The sequence below is a fragment of the Delphinapterus leucas genome, chromosome 10, assembly GCF_059928025.1.
Source record: "Delphinapterus leucas isolate spDelLeu-1000000601 "Yukka" chromosome 10, BTC_Dleu_Yukka2, whole genome shotgun sequence".
In the NCBI taxonomy this organism is placed as follows: Eukaryota; Metazoa; Chordata; class Mammalia; order Artiodactyla; family Monodontidae; genus Delphinapterus; species Delphinapterus leucas.
Genome location: NC_143138.1, coordinates 88,410,201 through 88,430,399, shown reverse-complemented (window position 1 = coordinate 88,430,399; position 20,199 = coordinate 88,410,201). Strand labels below are relative to the sequence as shown.

Here is a 20,199-nt window from a genome sequence, read left to right as displayed (position 1 = left end):
AATTATAAAAAAGCACAACCCTTTAAAATTTAAAGATAGCATATAAATACCCAATCTAAAGTAGGAATTTGCAGGTTACAGTAATGATGGTGATTATGATTTTAATGACTAACACTTACAGAGCAATTTCCAGTCTCTGTTTTAAGTATGTTTCATGTATTGATTCTTAATTCTCACAGCAGCACCGTGACTTGGAAACTATTAGTAGTCTCACTTTAGAGACGCTGTGGAAGCACATAGAGGTCATATAACTTTCCTGAGATCACAGAGTAAGTAGCAAGAGAGCCATACAAATCCAGACATAGTCTTAACCACTGTGCTAGCCTCTCTTTCAACCGTATCATTCGAATGTTCATGTCGTATATAACACCGGTATTTATTGGGTTTTTAGTCTGTGTTTAGGAAGCAGGTAAGGTGATCAAAGATAGACAGGACTTCTGTGCTCATGGACCTGGAGTCTCATGGGAATTCCAGTAATTGAACAAAATCCCCCCTGCAAATGATACATTCCTATCGCCCCAATTTAACTGGAGTCTGCATGTGGGGCTGTAGGTGTTATTAAAGAAAGGTTTCCTACTTTGAGTGGGAAATTCATAGAGATAATTAAAATCCCTAACTATTCTAAGATTGTGTATAAAGACCATTGTTAAGTTTTAAATTTTACATTCATAATTTTTCTAATGTACCAAAATACAAGTAAGACAATCTTTGAAAACTATTTCTAATATTATTTTACTGGCAGCTCTTAATAGTCACACTAACGTTTGACACGGTGTTAGCTTCAAATCCTAGTTACGAATTTTAATAAGGCTTTTGTGATTATCACTATGAAGAGAATTATTGTCATGCTTCAGGCATAAAGAACGAAGATAACATCTTTGAGTCTTTGCTTGCTATCTGTCTTCCCCTCTGGATTGTAAACTTTATGGGGAAAGAGTCCCTCTGTGTCTGTTCACCCAGCCCCAGTGCCCAGCCTGGCACTGGGAGCCACTCATTAAATGTTTAATGGGTAGCTAGATGGATGAATGAAATCTAAAGAAGCAGGCCAGCCTGAAGTACTATTATTAATCCTGTATACTTCCTCTTGACTGAACATGGTGAGTTCAGAACACTTACCGGAGTCCTTCACCATCTTACTTAAAATATGCAAGTTTCATGTACTTGTAATCATGGAATTCTGTATGCGAGGCTTTACATCCATACAGGTCTTGGGTGATATTTTTGATTAATGTAAATAATACAAGGATTCTCAGGTTAAGGACTGTAGCTTCCATTAAACAATTTTTGATATCCAAATACTTGTGTTTTTTTAAAGCATTTCTAAGTTAAACACTAATTAGCCTCTTTAAGTAATCAAAGATGGATTTTTGTTACTTGCAACCCAAAGAGAGCTAACTCTTAAGAACATCTTTTATCTAAAGGCACTGATGAGGAAAAATTGCAGATAGCATATAAATGACGAAATGGAACGGCTTCTAAAAGGAAACATACTGAGAAGTTTATGTTCGGAGATTGCAAGAAAGAATGTGGAGGGCAAATATTCTGCTTTGAATGACTGGAAAGTCAAGTGGTAATCGTGGCTTTCAGTATGGATAAGTTCAGCACTCAACATCCTCAACAATCACCTAACATCTCAAATTGATTATTTCTAAAACTAAGTTCTTTAAACCATCCACCCCATTTAAAACCTGGCCCTTCTACCCTATCAATATTCCCCATCTTGGTAAATTCAATCCCGTTATTGCAGTCGCTCAGCCATAAAAATTTGGGGGTCATCCTCAACTCTTCTGTTTCTCTTATACCCTGCACCTGGTCCAGAATCTGCCTGCTACAAGAATCTGCCACTTCCTAAGGCATTCACGGCAGTCGCCCTGGTACAAGTTGGTACAACCCTCACATGGATCAGGGCAGTGGCCCTTTATCATTCAGCCCATCTGCCTTTGTCTCCCTTAGGCCAGAGTGGTAGTGATGATGTTGCTTCTCTGCTCAGAACCTTCCAATCACTTCCCATCCCACTGCAGATAAATGCTAAATCCTTAAAATGCCCAACAAGGCCTTTACAGTCCATCCTGAAATCCTACTTAGACTCATTTCCTACTATTTTCTACCCGCTCCTTCCACCTTCCTTTCAGGGGCTGTGCATTTGCTGTTCCCTCTCCCCCGAAGGCTGTTCCTCCAGATGCCCAAGTGGGACTCTCCCCCATGCTCACATGTAACCTCAGTGCCACCTGACCGCCATATGTAAAAGTACAGCCCCTCATTTCCCGACACTCCCTGTCTCCTTTGCTGCTTTATTCTTGGGCATCTCCCTTAGAGCCACCACCCATGCTATAGCATGTTCGTAATTATTTTATTGTTGTCTCACCAGCCTGCTTTGACTGAAGGCCAGACTCCTTCAGGGCAGAGATTTTGCCTGTTTTCCTCATTACTCTATCCCCAGAGCTCTATCTTCAGTGTCTCAGTACTCACAGTTGGTGCCCTGTAAGTATTTATTAAACAATCAAGAATGTCTTCATCTCTTGGCTCTGTTCCATGGTGGCGTCATTCTCACCAGGTCCCCTCTTCAGAGTAACAGTACTGCCATTAAGCACCTCAAAGCCTATTCCTGTCAACTAAACATGCTGGGAAAAGGGCCAGCTCCTTCCTCATCCCTCCACTCAGAGCCAAGGAGGGGTCTTGGCTCTTCTAGAGCCAGGTTTTGTGGCAAGTAGGTGGAAACCCTAGATTGGCCTGGCCTGCATCACATGCCCAGATTCTCCCCTAGAACAAGAGCATCCTATTTTTTAGTGCCTTCACCAATGATTATACATGAGTATCTACTTGAGAAAATAGTGATATTAAATGGTGAAATCAGTTTTTCACTTGAGTGTTTGCATTTCCAAGTGGAATGTTCATCCATGTAGGTTGAGCCAAAATTAATTGTCTGAATTTAAGGAAACCAATTAAGTGTGTCCTCAGGAAATGAAAAGGAAAGGTGAATAAAACAAGCCCTGAAACAATGTGAGTCAATATTTCAGAGGTTTTTGATAAAATGAATATTTCTGCCTCAAACACCTAATGTAGAAGTTTTCAAGCTTTCAAAGGTACGATTTCATTATATAATCATCCACTCTAAGTTAAGAGTTAACTCTAAGTTAAGTTAACATATCAGTACAAGGTTTCCCAAATTTTAGATGGTGATCTGCCTTCTCAGTTTTTGCCATTTCTGTGGGCCTTCTCTGCTAATGTGTACCTAGTATTTTTTCTTAAAAACTAACTTACCATTTTTACTTATATAAACCTAAAGGAAATGGAAACTAATTTCCTGAGTATGAAAACCAGCATCATTGCCATAAGTAGATGTTAACAAAGTAATAATTAAACAATGAACAATGCCAATAATAGTAAATATAATGAAAAAATAAGCTGTTCTCCATTTTAAATATTAGCAACGTGGTCTTGCCTATTGAGACAACTGAACCTGCTTCCTCTTTGTTTGTGATGTTAGCACTGAAGGGATATGAAAGAGCTAGTAGCCCCCAAATCCAGCTTTCTCTTGAAACTAATGGGAAGACTAAAAGGGAATTAATTCCTCCCTAGGTGACTAAATGTTATTTGTTGGCTTTTCTGTGTGTCACATACCACAGATATATGTCACCCACTCGTGTTTGTGTTTGATACGCCACAAATCACACATACAACATTAGAATACACTGTTTACTAATAATGCACATTCTTCAGATTTAGAAGGGTTTTCTTTTCCTGTCTGTGGACTTCAAGAAAGTGATCTCTGATTTTGTAAGCTCTGAAGCAAGATAGCAATATAATATTGAATTTAATCAGAATCCAATTAGGAAGTTTCAGCTAGTATAGAAACAAATACTTACTTTGGCCAAATGTATAAATCTTATGAACTTTAGTAGGAGCTTTGGTACTTTTGTCTACCTTGCCCGTGAATTCTCTAGAAGCTTGTAAATGTTCTTATTATAGGTTACAAATTTTCATGTTGTTATTATTCGAAGAAAGAGAGATTTTGGTCACGGGAATTCCCATTCATTTAAAATTGAAGAAAGGCTTTCTTCGCTGACATTCTAGATTAGACCCCAAGTAAGGTCTTTTCTGAGTTTTAGATGCGTTAAGAAGCACGTGTTTTTGTCTTGTTTTTTAAAATTGAGTCAATCTCTTATGATAAGTTAATTTATAATAACTTCAGTGATGTCAAGACAAGCATATCTCATTATTTGGGAAAAAGTGGCTTTTGGTAACTTGTTTTCTGCACAGTGTCAAATATTTAAGCTGTTTCATGACAAATGTTGATGTTTAACTCAAGCGAAGTCCAAGTGGAAAGTGTACCTTCAAGCTACCACTTATCATGTAAGTCAGCTCATTACCATCAGGTAGTCAAGAAATCTGTTGAGTTTTACATAATTAAGTCACGGCAAATATATTTTCTTAAAATTCCATATTTTGCAAGTCAGTGCCAACTTCACTCCCAGCACTGTGAAGATATCACTACTGAAAATTCTGGACAGTAATATTCTTTATTTTAACAACCTCTACTTTTTATATGTAAAGGAAAATGTATTCACTGCTGAAATTAGGGGAAAATAATCACCCATAATCCTGTCCCTCAGAAAGACCATTGTTAGTATTGTTGATCTTTCTTTCCAGACTTACGTTCTATAAAATGTTTCTCTTAGAAAGTAGAGGTTATGCCATATATTTAGTTACCTGGTATCAGAATTTTCCCCAGGTCATTAATAATTTTCATAAACATGTTAGTGTGTGTATAACATTCCATTGTGATAATGCACCACGACTTAGCCATTTTCCTAATGGTAGACATGTCTTATATTCCCAGCTTCATCCGTTCAACACCCTTGCAATAATCACCTATTTGCAGTCAAGTGGCTGTAGATTTAGTAAAATCTACAGGGCTGTTGTTGAGGAGTCTTATAATCAAATACACGGAGGATGTCAGGATAGGTGCTAAAAGAATGACAATAATAATAAAAGCCTTCGACGTACTATTATTCTTGTCACATACCATTTGAAATTATTGAAATAATGTTACAGCCTGTCAATTAGTGTTGTGCTATAAATATAGTGATATGCCACTGCTACTAGAATTAAATTAGTTTTTATCATTTTTTTCTATTTTAGTGTACTGTCAACACACTAGAAGTTGAGTTGACAGAGGAAAAATCTACAGGATATGAAAGTTGAGATATGATTTACAAAAAATTTCAAAATGTAGACCATATATCAAGTTAATTCTCATAAGGTGTGGAACTCAGCCAGCCTTCTGGGTTGGGCTTCCAACGTTGTAGAACATGAAAAGTGAAACTGGAAGTCCTAAAAGATATGCTGTCAACTCTCGCCTGCCCATTTCCAGTTCAGTATGTGACTCAATGCCTTTACAAAAATTCATTGTGTTACATTGAAGCTTAGGCTACTGTTTAATAGCTGTATTAGTCAGATTGGGCTAGTATGGGTAGAGTATCCAAAACTCCCATACCTAGAGGCTTTAAACTACAAGTGTTTCTTTCTCATTCATACCACATGTCCATCACAGGTGCGATTCAGATCTGACCAATTGCATCTTCACTTCAGAACCCTGACTGAAGAAGCAGCCACTCTCTGGGCCATGCTGGTCTCATGGCAAAGGGAAAATGGTGAACCGTGCTCTTCAGTTGCTTTTAAAGCTGTCATTTCACTTTTGCTTACATTCCACTGGCTGAAACAAGCCATATAACAAAACCTGATGTCTGTGCTATGCCAGTGAGAAGGGGAAGTATGTCTTCCTAAAGGCATGGGACCACAAGTCCCATGGCCAAGCTGAATGTCAATGAGAGTGAGGCAGGGAAGCGTAATCTTTTCATGGAGGATGAAGGACAGAAGACTTGCAAAGACTAAATAATAATACACCCCCAATAATCTACCCCAAAGTATTTTTAAACAATAATACAGTCAATCCTACCAGCCAATAATAAGGATCATTTAAAAATATTTCCAGAGGATCTAAGAATAAATCACAGGCCCTGAGAGATCCCTAGGGGTCTGCGAGTTGTTCTTTCATCTGCCTTTACTGTCTGCACCTTCCTCCTTCATATCCCTTCCTTCAGCATCTACCTCAAGCCTTTACAGAAATAACAAGGTAATTTATTCCATCCAGATAGATTACTTATATAAATATGTCAATAAAATATCCTCAAAATATGTAAAAACTACCCCAAATGACTCTTTATTGAAAAAGAGGAGTAAGGGCTTCCCTGGTGGCGCAGTGGTTGAGAGTCCGCCTGCCGATGCAGGGGACACAGGTTCGCGCCCCGGTCCGGGAAGATCCCACATGCCACGGAGCGGCTGGGCCTGTGAGCCATGGCCGCTGAGCCTGCGCGTCCGGAGCCTGTGCTCCGCAACGGGAGAGGCCACAACGGTGAGAGGCCCGCGTACCACAAAAAAAAAAAAAATTGAGGAGTAATAAAGTCAAGTGCCTTCAGTGGCCAGGCAGGTTTAAATGAGCAGCGGTGCGTATGTGGGGCAGTCTCTTGTTGCTCCATCCCATGCTTTCTATCCATCATTGTAGGACCAGTGTTCTTGATCGTCTAGTTTTGCACAAGAAACCAGAAATCTGGAACTTACATGAAAGCTCCCAAGTTTTAAATGTTGGTAACTAAACAAAATTAAAATACAGTATTTGGGTTAGACCAAAAATATGTGCAAGCTGGATCTAGCTGAAGTTTCAGGTTGCAACCTCTGATGTGAAGCTTTACAGTTATAAACATTTCACTATCTTGTGTTTTTTAATCCAGCAACAGCTCTACCAGCTGTTTTCCTTCTTTTGCAGTTGAGACTCTGTGGCTTCTGCTAGGTTAAGGGACTAAAATCAATACAGGTGAGTTGTAAGTGGCCACATTGCTTCTAGTACATTAAGCCTTAAGTATATTAGGTAGAACTTGTCTGTGGTGATACAAGCTTGCTGTTTGTTGGTGCACAAGGGTAAATCGTTTTTATAGAGAGTTTGTGGAAGGGAAGAATTAATATTTGAAGTTTGACATTAGTAAGATAGAAAAGAAGGGCATTTAAGGCTTAATACGAGGTAACTAAAGGTTGGTAAGGATGGAAACCAAAAGTAGGGATGAAGATACTAAAGGGAAGTTTGGATCATACAATAATCAAACTTTACTTTATTCATAATTTGCCCAGTGTTTTGCAATCTTCAGTCACTGAATGGTCCTTGCAAGATTTTAGCCACATACTCAACAACCTGGATTATTATTTCCCTAATGTATTTACTTTAATACTTAAATATATTTATTTTAAAAGGCTTTGTATCATTACTATAAACAGAACACGACTAATACTCTGTCCTTACAAGATAGTAGTTTTAATTTTCTTCCTATAAAAATGAAAGCAAAGCAGTTACTTAGAGAAAGGTTTACAACTTAAAACTACAATGAATAGCAAAAATAAACATACTTGATTTGCCAAAAACGTGTACCTAGAAATAAGTTTTGCGGTGAGCTAACCAGAGTGTTGATGGCTGTTATTAATAGAGTGATATTCTGTTCTTGATCACTTAGTTTAAGATGAGTTATTTACTGTAAATATATCCTTAGGTCAGAGTCAGTTTGAATTATGACTGTGTTTTTTGGGATGTTTACCAGACATCTGTGTGCTACTGAAAGCCTCTGAGTTATTTATGTTTGTGTAACACCCTATTTTCTGTGTCATTATTTAGAACCTAATTTTAATCTATGTATTGTGTTTAAAGTAGATTACCACTGATGTACCAATATTGGCCTCATCCAAAAGAATTATATCTATGAATCAGTTAACAATTAAAACAATTAAAAATGTTATCCACCTAAAACCATCGTATTTGTCCAAGTACTGGTCTCTGGGAGCCACTAATGTGGTCCATGATTAGAAGTCAGAGAACATCTTTATCTCTGTGTTCACTGTACTCAGGAGGATCCCTGACACATGCGAAATGCTTATTAATTACGTACTGACTGAAAGGGAATTCCGGATAGAAACATTGTTCCCCAAGGTGTGTGTCATTCACCCGGGCTGCCGAGCTAGAATTAGCCTGCCTTCTTATTACCACCACCCATATGACCTCCATCATCATGACCTATTCACGAATTCCAGGTCTGTTCCATTCCCTCCAACTCTACTGCCATCACTTGCATATGGAGCTTTATTATCTTTTATACAAAGTGCTGCAGTGCACTCCCTACAGAGCTCCCACCAAGATTCTCCATCTTCTCCCTCTGTCCCCACAAAGATCTGTGAAAGCACAGACCTGATGGCATCACAGGTCTGATCCTTCTTCAGTGCCCTGCCAATTGCCTGCCCCAAAAAATTCCTTTTCTAGTTCCTTTGGCCTTCTAGACTCTTAAGCATATGGCTGCTACCTGTCTCTCCAACTGCCTTTGCAGTTCCTTCCCATCATCCCTACCTGTAACCCGTCAGAACTGAGCTCCCTACGGCACTATGCTAGTTCCTGCCTCTGTGCCTTGGCGTGTGTCATCCCTCTGCCTGGGTTACCACCCCCCAACCTCTACATGTGAAACTCACATTCATCTTTCAAAATCTACTCGAGATGTTGTCACCTCTTTATGCATATTTCCCTTAACACTTAAAACATAAATATTTAGTAAACAAATCATTTAAGTATTGAATGAATACACTACTTGTTTTGCTGTCTTTCTTATCCTGTTCTTTCTTTGTGTTTTGTTCCTTATCGTCTTAGCCTCAATATAATCAGCCATATTCAAGCTCTCAAGCTGATGGTCAGTGTTAATGTCCCAGTTTTGCCTTTGTGAAATTTATGCATTTATTGGGATGTGTCTTGGAGGACTTTCAAAACCATGGAGCTAGAAAATTCATTCTAAATTCTGAGGTGCCACATTTGAGAACTGTGACCAGCCAAATGTTACCCCGCTGACACCATGGTGAATTGCTACTGATACTTGTCCTGAATCTTTCCCCATTCAGCGTTACTTTGTCATTGCATGAATCATTCCTTAGGGACACGTAGGGAGTAGATCAAACTTATTTTTTGATAACACTAGAGAAGCGTTTTCTTCACCCTTGGGTTGTGTTTCTTGCATTAAAATAGCAGTCAGTTACATACAAAATCTAATTTGATATCTACCTTTAACAAGACATTAGGCTAGTGAATAAAAACTAGCATATGGGCCTATTGATGTCAGAGACCATATAGGACATTTTGTCTGCAAGGAACTTATGAATTAGTAGGAAAATTGGATAATAAACATAAAAGCACAAATAAATGTAAAATGTACCTTTGCTGAAAATGATGAAGAAAGGGAACCTGGTATATGAAAAGAGGCCCCATTGTACGTTTAGTCTGAGAAGTCAGGAAGAGCAGTCCTAGGAAAGTGAAAATTGAGTATATTTTGAGATGAACATGTTTAATATTCATTTTTACATCATTGACAAATCATTTGTCAATGGTTCAAGAGTTAACTAAAGTCACAGATAGTTGCCACAACATAATAGGGGAAGCATAGACTTTGGAATTAACCGGAACTGATTTGAATCCACGTGATACCTCTTACCAGCTGTGCATCTTAGCAAGTTCTTTGCTTTTAATTTTTTTTTTTAACATCTTTATTGGGGTATAATTGCTTTACAATGGTGTGTTAGTTTCTGCTTTATAACAAAGTGAATCAGTTATACATATACATATGTTCCCATATCTCTTCCCTCTTGCATCTCCCTCCCTCCCACCCTCCCTATCCCACCCCTCCAGGCGGTCACAAAGCACCGAGCTGATATCCCTGTGCTATGCGGGTGCTTCCCACTAGCTATCTACCTTACGTTTGGTAGTGTATATATGTCCATGCCTCTCTCTTGCTTTGTCACAGCTCACCCTTCCCCCTCCCCATATCCTCAAGTCCGTTCTCCAGTAGGTCTGTGTGTTTATTCCTGTCTTACCCCTACGTTCTTCATGCCATTTTTTTTCTTAAATTCCATATATATGTGTTGGCATACGGTATTTGTCTTTTTCTTTCTGACTTACTTCACTCTGTATGACAGACTCTAGGTCTATCCACCTCATTACAAGTAGCTCAATTTCGTTTCTTTTTATGGCTGAGTAATAATCCATTGTGTATATGTGCCACATCTTCTTTATCCATTCATCCGATGATGGGCACTTAGGTTGTCTCCATCTCCGGGCTATTGTAAATAGAGCTGCAATGAACATTTTGGTACATGACTCTTTGAATTATGGTTTTCTCAGGGTATATGCCCAGTAGTGGGATTGCTGGGTCATATGGTAGTTCTATTTGTGGTTTTTTAAGGAACCTCCATACTGTTCTCCATAGTGGCTGTACCAATTCACATTCCCACCAGCAGTGCAGGAGTGTTCCCTTTTCTCCACACCCTCTCCAGCATTTATTGTTTCTAGATTTTTTGATGATGGCCGTTCTGACTGGTGTGAGATGATATCTCATTGTAGTTTTGATTTGCATTGCTCTAATGATTAATGATATTGAGCATTCTTTCATGTGTTTGTTGGCAGTCTGTATATCTTCTTTGGAGAAATGTCTATTTAGGCCTTCTGCCCATTTTTGGATTGGGTTGTTTGTTTTTTGTTATTGAGCTGCATGAGCTGCTTGTAAATTTTGGAAATTAATCCTTTGTCAGTTGCTTCATTTGCTAATATTTTCTCCCATTCTGAGGGTTGTCTTTTGATCTGGTTTCTGGTTTCCTTTGCTGTGCAAAAGCTTTGAAGTTTCATTAGGTCCCATTTGTTTATTTTTATTTCCATTTCTCTAGGAGGTGGGTCAAAAAGGATCTTGCTGTGATTTATGTCATAGAGTGTTCTGCCTATGTTTTCCTCTAAGAGTTTCATAGTTTCTGGCCTTACATTTAGGTCTTTAATCTTTTAATTTTTAATTGTGATAAAAATACACATGACATAAAATTTCCATCTTACCTATTTTTAAATGTACAGTTCCTTAGTGTTGGGCTTGGTTATTGTGCAGCCGATCTCCAGAACTCTTTTCACCTTACAAAACTGAAACTCTGTACCCATGAAACAGCATCTCCCATTGTCCCCTCCCCCACCCCTGGCAACCACCATTCTACGTTCTGTCTCCATGGATTGACTACTCTGGCTACCTTGTATATGTGGAATCCTACAGAAAATTGGTCTTTTTTGTGACTGGCTTATTTCACTTTGCATAATTTCCCCAAGGTTCATCCAGGTTGTTGCATGTGTCGGAATTTCCTTCCTATTTAAGGTTGAATAGTATTCCTTAGTATGGATATACCACATTTTGATTATTCACCTGTTGATGGACACTTGGGTTGATTCAACCTTTTGTCTGCTGTGAATGATGCTGCTATGAAAATGAATGTACAATCTTCTTTTTAAACTTTCTGGGTCCAGATTACCCATGTAGCAAAATGGGCTTTATTATAATGCAGTGTAATGAGGATTAAGTAAATTATATTATATAAAACCATATTCTACCTTGCCTAATATATTATAGGTTTTAATAGGCATTAGTTGCTAACAATAATAGGATTTTAAATTTGGAAGGAAAGTTTATCTGATCTAGGATTTTCCAGAAGATGTTATTCTTACCAGTAGCGATAAAAAATGATTTTAGAATAGTCCACAAATATTTTTGAAAATTTAATAATGCTTCATTTATTATATAGAGTACCATAGGAATGTAACAAGCATACCAAGGCTCATGACTGTGTGCATATTAGTGTTTAGGACAAGACTAAAGTTGATGTTTAAGTCAAGTTCATTTTTTAAAAAATAGCAAAAATGATGAAAACGGGACGTGACTATCTGAGGCTTGGAAGCACCGATATGGAAAATAAGAGTGATCAGACCCAGAACAAAGCTTTTATTTTTCTCCCCTTTCCCATTTCCTGTTTTTTTTTTTTTCTTTTTGCCCATTCAAAAAATATTCAATTCAGGCTGAACTCTCATCTGTCTTGGGACTCATACAAAATAAGCCCAAGTTTTAACCTTGCAGTTAATTTTTTTGCAAGGCTAGTGTTGGAATAAGTGATTCAACCAAAATCACTTAAGTTTTCTATAATCTACAAGCACACACCTCTCGGCAGGACACACCATGCTGAAGCATGTTATCTGAGCTGCCTCAAATGGAACCTGTCCTTATGGTGCCGCCAGGCCACAGGAAATCACAGACTTTGGGAAACTGTTTTAACAATCGTGCATTCATAGCATTTGGATGGAGCCCCGCAAAACACAGTCATTAGTATTTCAGCCCTAAGTCACTGCCATATCTGTTTTGTTATCTAAGCATTGCAGCTTAAGAGTGCTCTGAGCTGACCTAAGCTCACTGTTAATACCAGATCACAAATTTTAAAGGCAATGTAGAATTGCGTTAAAGAGCAGACAGTAAGCCAGAATATCTGCAGGGAATACAATCTTGTTTGGCGTCATTAGTCACATGAACGTATCTGAGCCCTCTTCCCATCTGTAAGTCCAGCCGTCTCTCCCTCATGGCATGAGTCAGTGATGTTGAGAAATTTCTCAGCCTAGCCAATCTTTTATTTCATTTTCCCATGACAAATTCAGTTAACCAAATCACATTCTGTGGCTAAATCCACAAGTACAACATATTTCAACACTGTTTTGGGCAGTTGTGATGTTGCCAAATGGATAATATTATGTTTGCTGTTTTGTAATTGACAAGAAACTGAATTTTCAGTGTCCTATGTTGCTCTTGACAAATGCTATCAAACCGCCTTCCCCCGGCCGGCATCTAGTGTTCATGAGAGAGAGCTAAATTATGAATCCAAGTTTTTAAACCTCAGAGAGTTTCATTAATTATCTAATGGAGCTCTCATTAACGTTTCATTGTTTTGACTTATTTTTCTCAAAAATTGATTTAAACTTGGAAAACGAAGGTAAAACATAGAGTCTGTGCCGCAGTTTTTCATGTGTGTAGCTATTACTTCTTGGGAATAAATCTAAGTAATCCTTATTTTTGATTGCCTCCTATTTTGCTCATCTCATCATACATGGATGGTTTTAAAATCACCCACACTTCATTTCCTGCAACTTTAATCTGCTCAGTTGGCAATTTCTCTCAGCCTCTGGATGTGTCAAACAGGACACACTGCCTGCCTTTCCTAGCCCATCACAAGCATCCCTCTAGTGGTGGATAAAAGAATTTCTTTATCTCCACTATCAACAAGTTTTCCAGGAGACCATGTCAACAAGTGAGAAATGCCCTAAAGTATATGATGAATATGATAAAGCAAATAGCCTCACAATGTTATGGAAATGCCTTTGTAAAAGAAATTTAGCTACTCTGTTATTTTCTCTGATTCTTCTTATACACTATGTGTTACCAAAGAGATTCTGCTCTCCTTTGGCTGCCTCCTATGACTGTCATTTATCTGTTCTATGTAAAATATCACTCCATGCTCAAATCTATTTTAATTTCTCATTTTGCATTTCAAGCTCCCAGTCAGCCACCAGGAAATGTTGTTTGGAATGCTACAGACACAAAAGTGTTACTTAATTGGGAGCAAGTGAAAGCCATGGAGAATGAATCAGAAGTAACAGGGTACAAAGTAAGTTGTATCATTTGCAATGCTTTCTTTTCCTGCTTCTGGCAGTACTTTTCAAAGGAAGCTAGATTTGAACAGTTTTTCTAAATGTTGATGGTGTGATCTTTATAAACTACTTCTGACATACAGATGTCAAGCTGTTTATGAAAAGGGTATTTTTCCAAAACATCTGATTTCTTAAATATAAATTTAAGTGACATAATTCTGCTCACGTGGGAATTTTAGACCAAATGTTGGTAAGTTGTTCGTTATGTTAGTTTCCTGTTTCTGATGCTCACCCATATACTACTTAAAAGAACAACTAATAGCATTGGCTCTGATTCTTTGGTCTCCTGTTCAAGATCTATACAGTAGGACCTTGCCCCCATCTCTCCATCCTCACAAATACCCAAGCAGCTGGACTTTTCATAGAAGAAGTTTTTTCTTCCCCACCGCCTTCATTTTGAGCACCTGCTGATTCTACCGCGTGCTGATCCCTAGTCTAAGGTGACAGAGCTATGAATGCAGCCTGTATTTTAGTGGGTATGGAAAACAAGCAATATAAATGAAGTAACATCAGAGTAATACGTTTATGAAAAAAATAAAAGAGGGCACTGTAAAAAAGTCAATGTGTTTGTTCATGCATTTTAGGTTTTCTATAGGACTAGCAGTCAAAATAATGTGCAAGTGCTAAACACAAACAAAACTTCAGCTGAACTTCTGCTGCCCATTAAAGAGGACTACATTATTGAAGTTAAGGCCACAACGGATGGCGGGGATGGGACCAGTAGCGAACAGATCAGGATTCCAAGAATAACCAGTAAGTTGGTCGACGTCAACATCTCCTTATTTCCCGGCATCAGTTATGAGCCCCCAAGAGAGAGTCAATCGGTGCCTCCCTCTCCACTCTTTGTTTTCCTACCACTTCTTTCATCTGAATGCTGAGAAGGTCTTGGAATATGAGAGATGAGGGCAGGAGGAATTCCTCACGAGTGGTGCAAAATAAGAATGATAAGAACAGAATAACAGAAAAGACATTGAGAAATATTTAGCAAATTTTATTAATTTAATTTTTTTCTCATTCTGAGCTATGCATAAATTTGCCTTTGGATTGTCATAAAACAGAATTCCTTAAGCATTTCTCAAGGGCAACGTTGAACCCACAAAGTGTTTTTAAGATCTTTAATATTCCACTTGTTTGCCTCTGAGAAATTATAGATGAATCTTATCAGTTCTTTACCAAGTAGAAAATTTAGCATTGTTAAATTAAGGTCAGAACCCATTTGGCCAAACCAAAAGACACTTTTTAAAAAAAATTCTTAGTTTCTGATTTCAGTGGAGTTTCATACTTGCTTTTCTTTTCAAAATCCAAATGAAGCCTATTGTATTATAGAAATTGTACTTTTAGAGTTCAGGGAAACAGACTTTTCATACGTATTTTACCAGTGACTGTGTTAGAAGAAATTTTATCTTTTAAATCTCAAGGGTGGAGTTTTGTGGCCTCAATTTAAGTACTGCAGAAGCCATGCTATTCTACGGTTCTTAGTAACCTAAATTACTTTGCTCCCTGTTTCTTTTCATCGAGGTTGGCCTAATCTATAATCTTGGGCATTCAAGATTAAAACCCTTATTTGTAATCTTGGAAAACAAAATGAGGGACATCATTAGCAAGTAAAGAGAAAGGGAGATGTGGAAACTTGGAGGAATTTTATCTCTTCATGAAATCATAAAGACTGCAATACTTAGACCAAAACAAACAAGTAACTAAATGGAGAAAATGGGAAATATTTATCTCAGAACTGAGTTCTGCAACATAAAAATATGTAAAAATCATTTAGGACTACAGACATTTTTAAAACTGTATGTGCTTCAATAGAGCAAAACCAGGAATTAATTTAAGCTTATTATTATTATTTAGGTTTTTAATTAAGACCTGCTACCTTGTTCCTAAGATAGCTCAAGGTTCAGAGGTAAAATTACAATATGGCCAAAGTGGAACTGTTAAAAGGAGTAGGTTCTGTGCTTTTGCAGGAACAGACAGATTTTAGCATTTGAGGGTTGCTGAGTCAAGAGTAGCCTTTCCCTCTGACATCTGCCTTCTTGTTGAGTTTGTATAGATTGGTGCAGACAAAGGCCAACTATAGGAAAATGGAGCTTTTATTGATTGCTTTTTTAAGATGATATTTTATATTATACATAATAACTTATCTAAAAATGTACAGAAGAGAAACAAACATATTTCATAACCCTTCTCCAATGAAGCTTTCTATAATTAAACCATTGAATTATCTCAAAAATGTCTGTAATGGAGTATAATTGTTTTCAAAATGATGAAGTTGTTTTTCCACTTTCAATTAAAGTTAAATAATACTAGATGAACAAAGCCCAGAATCCCTTAAGAAAACTTAAGTATATAAGAGTGTTTATAGATACTCTTGGCAAATAATCTATACTACATTGTTAAATAACATGAAGGCTAATGTTAACTTGTGGTAGTTAAGTTAGTTACTTAAATTGATACAGTCCTTATTAATGAGCTCTTTATCCTCTTTGACAGATACGGATGCAAGAGGTTGTACGTCAGCCATCTCCAATGCCCACCCTGTGTCAAGTTATATCTCTACAGTACTGTTCTTTATTGTAAACACCCTGTGGTGATAGTCACTTTTTTTTTATTATTATTTATCGGAAAGTTCATTGGTTACAAAAAAAGTGCTTTCATGAAATGCAGTGGTTATGCATGTTTTTTTCCAACTCTGTATTTTTAACTTTCTACATAGGTAAAATATGAATATAATAAGAAAACAAACCCAGTAAATCCTTTTAGGGGAATCTGAAATGCCTTAATATTTACTTGATACACCAAAGGAATTTACATATTACATACATCCGGTTTTTGATAGAGACATTCTTATGATTTTAAGCACTGCCTGTGGATAAAGGCTCACATGCTTCCATGTATACACACCCACATGCAGACACATACTTTTGTGGGTTTGTTTTTTTTTTAACGTAGAAAAACTCATTTACTCCAGATGCTTTGCTCCCATTGTAACAGCACTGTTTGGAAGACATAATTAGTGTTATTTGGAAATGCTCATTTGAAATACTCAAGGGTGAAAGATACATTTTAAAAATTACCCTGTTGGGCAGAGGGTGCATGTAATTCAAAAGCATGTTGTTGGAGATGCTACGGTAGACTTTGGAAGAGTGCTGTTTCGTCCGGGTATACTGCTGCGTGGTTGTGAGATTCTTTACAAATCACTGCTCTCTCTACTTCTCAAGCACTCACCCTTAAAATGTGGAGATAATAATACCCATCTTATCTGCCTCTCCCCCATGAATTACTTGCTAAAAGATAAAGAAGGAAATGTGAAAGTGCTTTGTTAGCCCTAATGCACTAGGCCTGTGCAATATATTAGTATGAATTTATTTAATCATATTGAAGTCCTGAGGACCAGCCACATTTTTAAAGTTTGCATTCCATTCTAGGTAATGCTTTCCTTTTCATTCCATGATATTATAAAACTGAAATGATCACATTTTATCCTCTCTCAAAAGGTTTAAAAAGTGAAATAAAGTAAAAAGGGATTGTTTCCTTCACACCTAAGAAAAAGCTTTCAGGTTTTATTAAAACATGTTGGAGAAAATTAGGAACAACCTGAATCTTAATCCAGATATTAAACAAAATGTACGTGATCCTTCATTTCCAATCTCTGATTCCATCAAGGGACCCTCTCTTTTTTGGATGGTGGAGATGGTTTTTAATGAAATCCAACCGTTTATGAGAGTGAGTCTGGCAGGCTTTTTAGTTCCTGAGCTAAATTTGTAATAGAACCGTGGCCATGCTGCTGACTTAGATATGTATGACTCAGTCTCTCAATACATGGTGTTCAAAGGATTGTCGAAGACATGACTTCATAGCAGTATGTAAAAAATATATGAAAATCAGCAGATTGAGTGTTACACATTGCAAAATCAATTTTTTGCCTCTTTCCTGCCCATTTCACATTTTACAGGAACTTGTTCTTTGCAAAGATATCTGAATTTGAAACCAACAGATATCACAAGAGAATACATATTAGCAAAATTCTGATATTACCATAGAGTGTTACTTTACATTTAGAGATCACATTTAAGATAAAGTCATTATACACAAAGAAGAAAAATATTTATAACTTTTCTCTTCAAGGTCTGTATATACTGTATATATCTAGAAAAATTCTGAATGACGAGTAGATTTCATATGACCATTGTTATTTCAGGTCAAAAAGTGGAGAAACACTTTCTCCAATACCTGTATTTTATGCTACATGTAATGGAGTTGTACCTTTTTATTATTTGGTAATTCCTATAATATGTTCCTATACTTTTCATTTTCAAGGCAATTACTCTATTGTTTCATGGTGTTTCTAGAAATATATCTCCATGAGATATGTACTTTGTTTCATATTGAAAAGTATAAAATTTACCTTTAAATTCCTGTGTGTGTATCCTATGGTTATCTGTATGTATTATTTTTTATTATTCTAATAAAATTTATAAAAATCAAATTCCCATGCATGTTGAATTGTGGTATGGTCAAAAAGAACATTTTAAGGGGGAAATAAGTGGGCACCATAATAGTTATGCTGATGCTATCATTTCTTATATTCTTCAGCCTACTTTTAGTCTTTCCATCTTTTAATCTTTTTTTTTTTTTTTAATACCCTAATGACTGAGTAAAATCAGCAGTTTGAGACAACACCCTCTCTATTAAAGGGATTTCAGCTCTGGGGAGAGGAGAGGAGAGAGAAGCAGAAAATTCACTTCATAGAATTACGGTATCCAGTTTCTTCTGACTTCTTCTGAAGTTAATGTGGCTACTCCCACTTTTCTGACAAATATCCTCTTAAGATTAATATCAACTTATCAGCTCTTCCATTGACTTTCTCCTTGGTATCAGTGTTAGAGACTTGCTTCTAAACAATCCTTGTGGTATAATATATTCTAAATGTTTGAAAATGTATACTAGAAAAAGATTAATTTTCAATTAGTAAAGAGTGTTAAAAGTTATTGTTGATGTAAGGAAAATTAGAGCTAAAATAATAATTTTCTTAAATGAAAATTCAAAGATATATTTAGAAGTAGGAGAATTAAGTGAGAAAAGTATGTGTAGGGGTGGTACCACGGTATGAAGGTGTGTGTGTTCATGTGTGTGTGTGTGTTCGTGTGTGAGTTTGTTCGTGTGTGTGTGTTCATGTGTGGGGGGGTGGCTGTAAATTTAAGTCTAGTTGTACTAGGTGCATTAGGGTACCCTAATAAAGGGCAAAGAGCTGGGGAATATGGAGAAACAGATTATAACACCAGAACCAGCCCTGATGTCCTCTCCCCCGAAGCCAGGGCTGTTTGATATGGCACAATCAGGTCAGCAGTGAGTCATACTGCCTTGATCTGAATTGCATCCTCACCAGTTAGTGGCCCTGTGATCTTGTACTAGTTCTATAACTTCGCTAAGCCTCCATTTCCCTGTCGGCAGAATAGGACTATGGTGGTATTATCCTCATAGAGTTGTCAGATCTTCAGTGACTACTAAACTCCTCTGCACTGAAATTTCCTCTTTTATGAAAATGGAGGTTATTGGTGCTACCCATTTAGAGGGCTGGGAGTTAGGAAACAAGATGATGTGTGAGTGCTTAGAACCATGCTCTTAGCATTCTTCTTCCCATCAGTAGGTAACTATATGACACTGGAAGACAGAAGACATCGTTCGAAGGTGGCTTTGTTGTATACATTTAGAGCTCTCCTTTGATCTCATTCTACTGAGAAGAAAGGTATATGATTCCAGGAGTTCCTAGAAGAGAGGGTAAAGTAATGCTAGTATCAGATTAATTTTTCATAGTAATGTAATACTGATCCTATTAAACAACATATCTTCACCCTCCATGTGCCAGGCTCTGAGTTAAGCACTGTACCTTTGCTAAATTCATCTTTACAACAGTCTTCTTAGTTAGGTACTATTATCAAACCCATTCTACAGATGAGGAAACTAAGGGTCAGGAAGATTAAGGACATTGTACTAGGTCATTCTAGCAAGGGCATAGTAAAGCGGAAGTCTAACCCAGGTAATCTGGCTGTAACCCCTGAGTCTGAGGCATGAAGAGGTTTTTAATCCCTTTCAAAATCAGATCCATTAGATTTAGAGATTCTGAATAAGCATCTCTAATGTCAATTTGTAGTATAATTTGTTCTGCCCTCTATTATTGATCATAATTCAAACCGGAGAACTGAACACTTGGAAAGACTTCTTTTGTCTATAATAAATTTTGATATTCTCTAATTCTTACATGGAAGGCTATCCAAGCTAAAATTGACCAAGCGTAAGTATTCTTTAAGTAAAAATTATAAAAATATCTGTCTGTTTTTTAAAAATAATTTTTAGGTTTTATGTTTAATTTTCTCCACACATTTTTTTTTTAAATTGAAGATGGTTTGTTGATTTTCTTTTTTTTAAATTTTTTTTGTTTTTTTAAATTTTCATTAATATTACCATTTACAATGAAAACCTAACAGTATAATTCAATTAAATAAAGAAAAATGATTAGAATGTTACAAGTTCTTATTTTTCAATTAAAATCACCCCTGTCGTTTCATGTT

The 20,199-nt window shown here is 37.0% G+C and overlaps 1 protein-coding gene across 1 annotated transcript in view; it reads left to right on the top strand.

Moving 5' to 3' along the window:
• Window positions 1–20,199, top strand: part of CNTN3 (contactin 3) — a 243,292-nt gene extending 223,093 nt beyond the window's left edge. Inside the window, exons 20-22 of the mRNA XM_022572541.2 lie at window positions 13,475–13,587; window positions 14,215–14,383; window positions 16,121–20,199. Of these exons, the coding sequence (XP_022428249.2) occupies window positions 13,475–13,587; window positions 14,215–14,383; window positions 16,121–16,221 (383 nt within the window). The 3' untranslated portion in view covers window positions 16,222–20,199. The remainder of the gene's footprint in view (window positions 1–13,474; window positions 13,588–14,214; window positions 14,384–16,120) is intronic.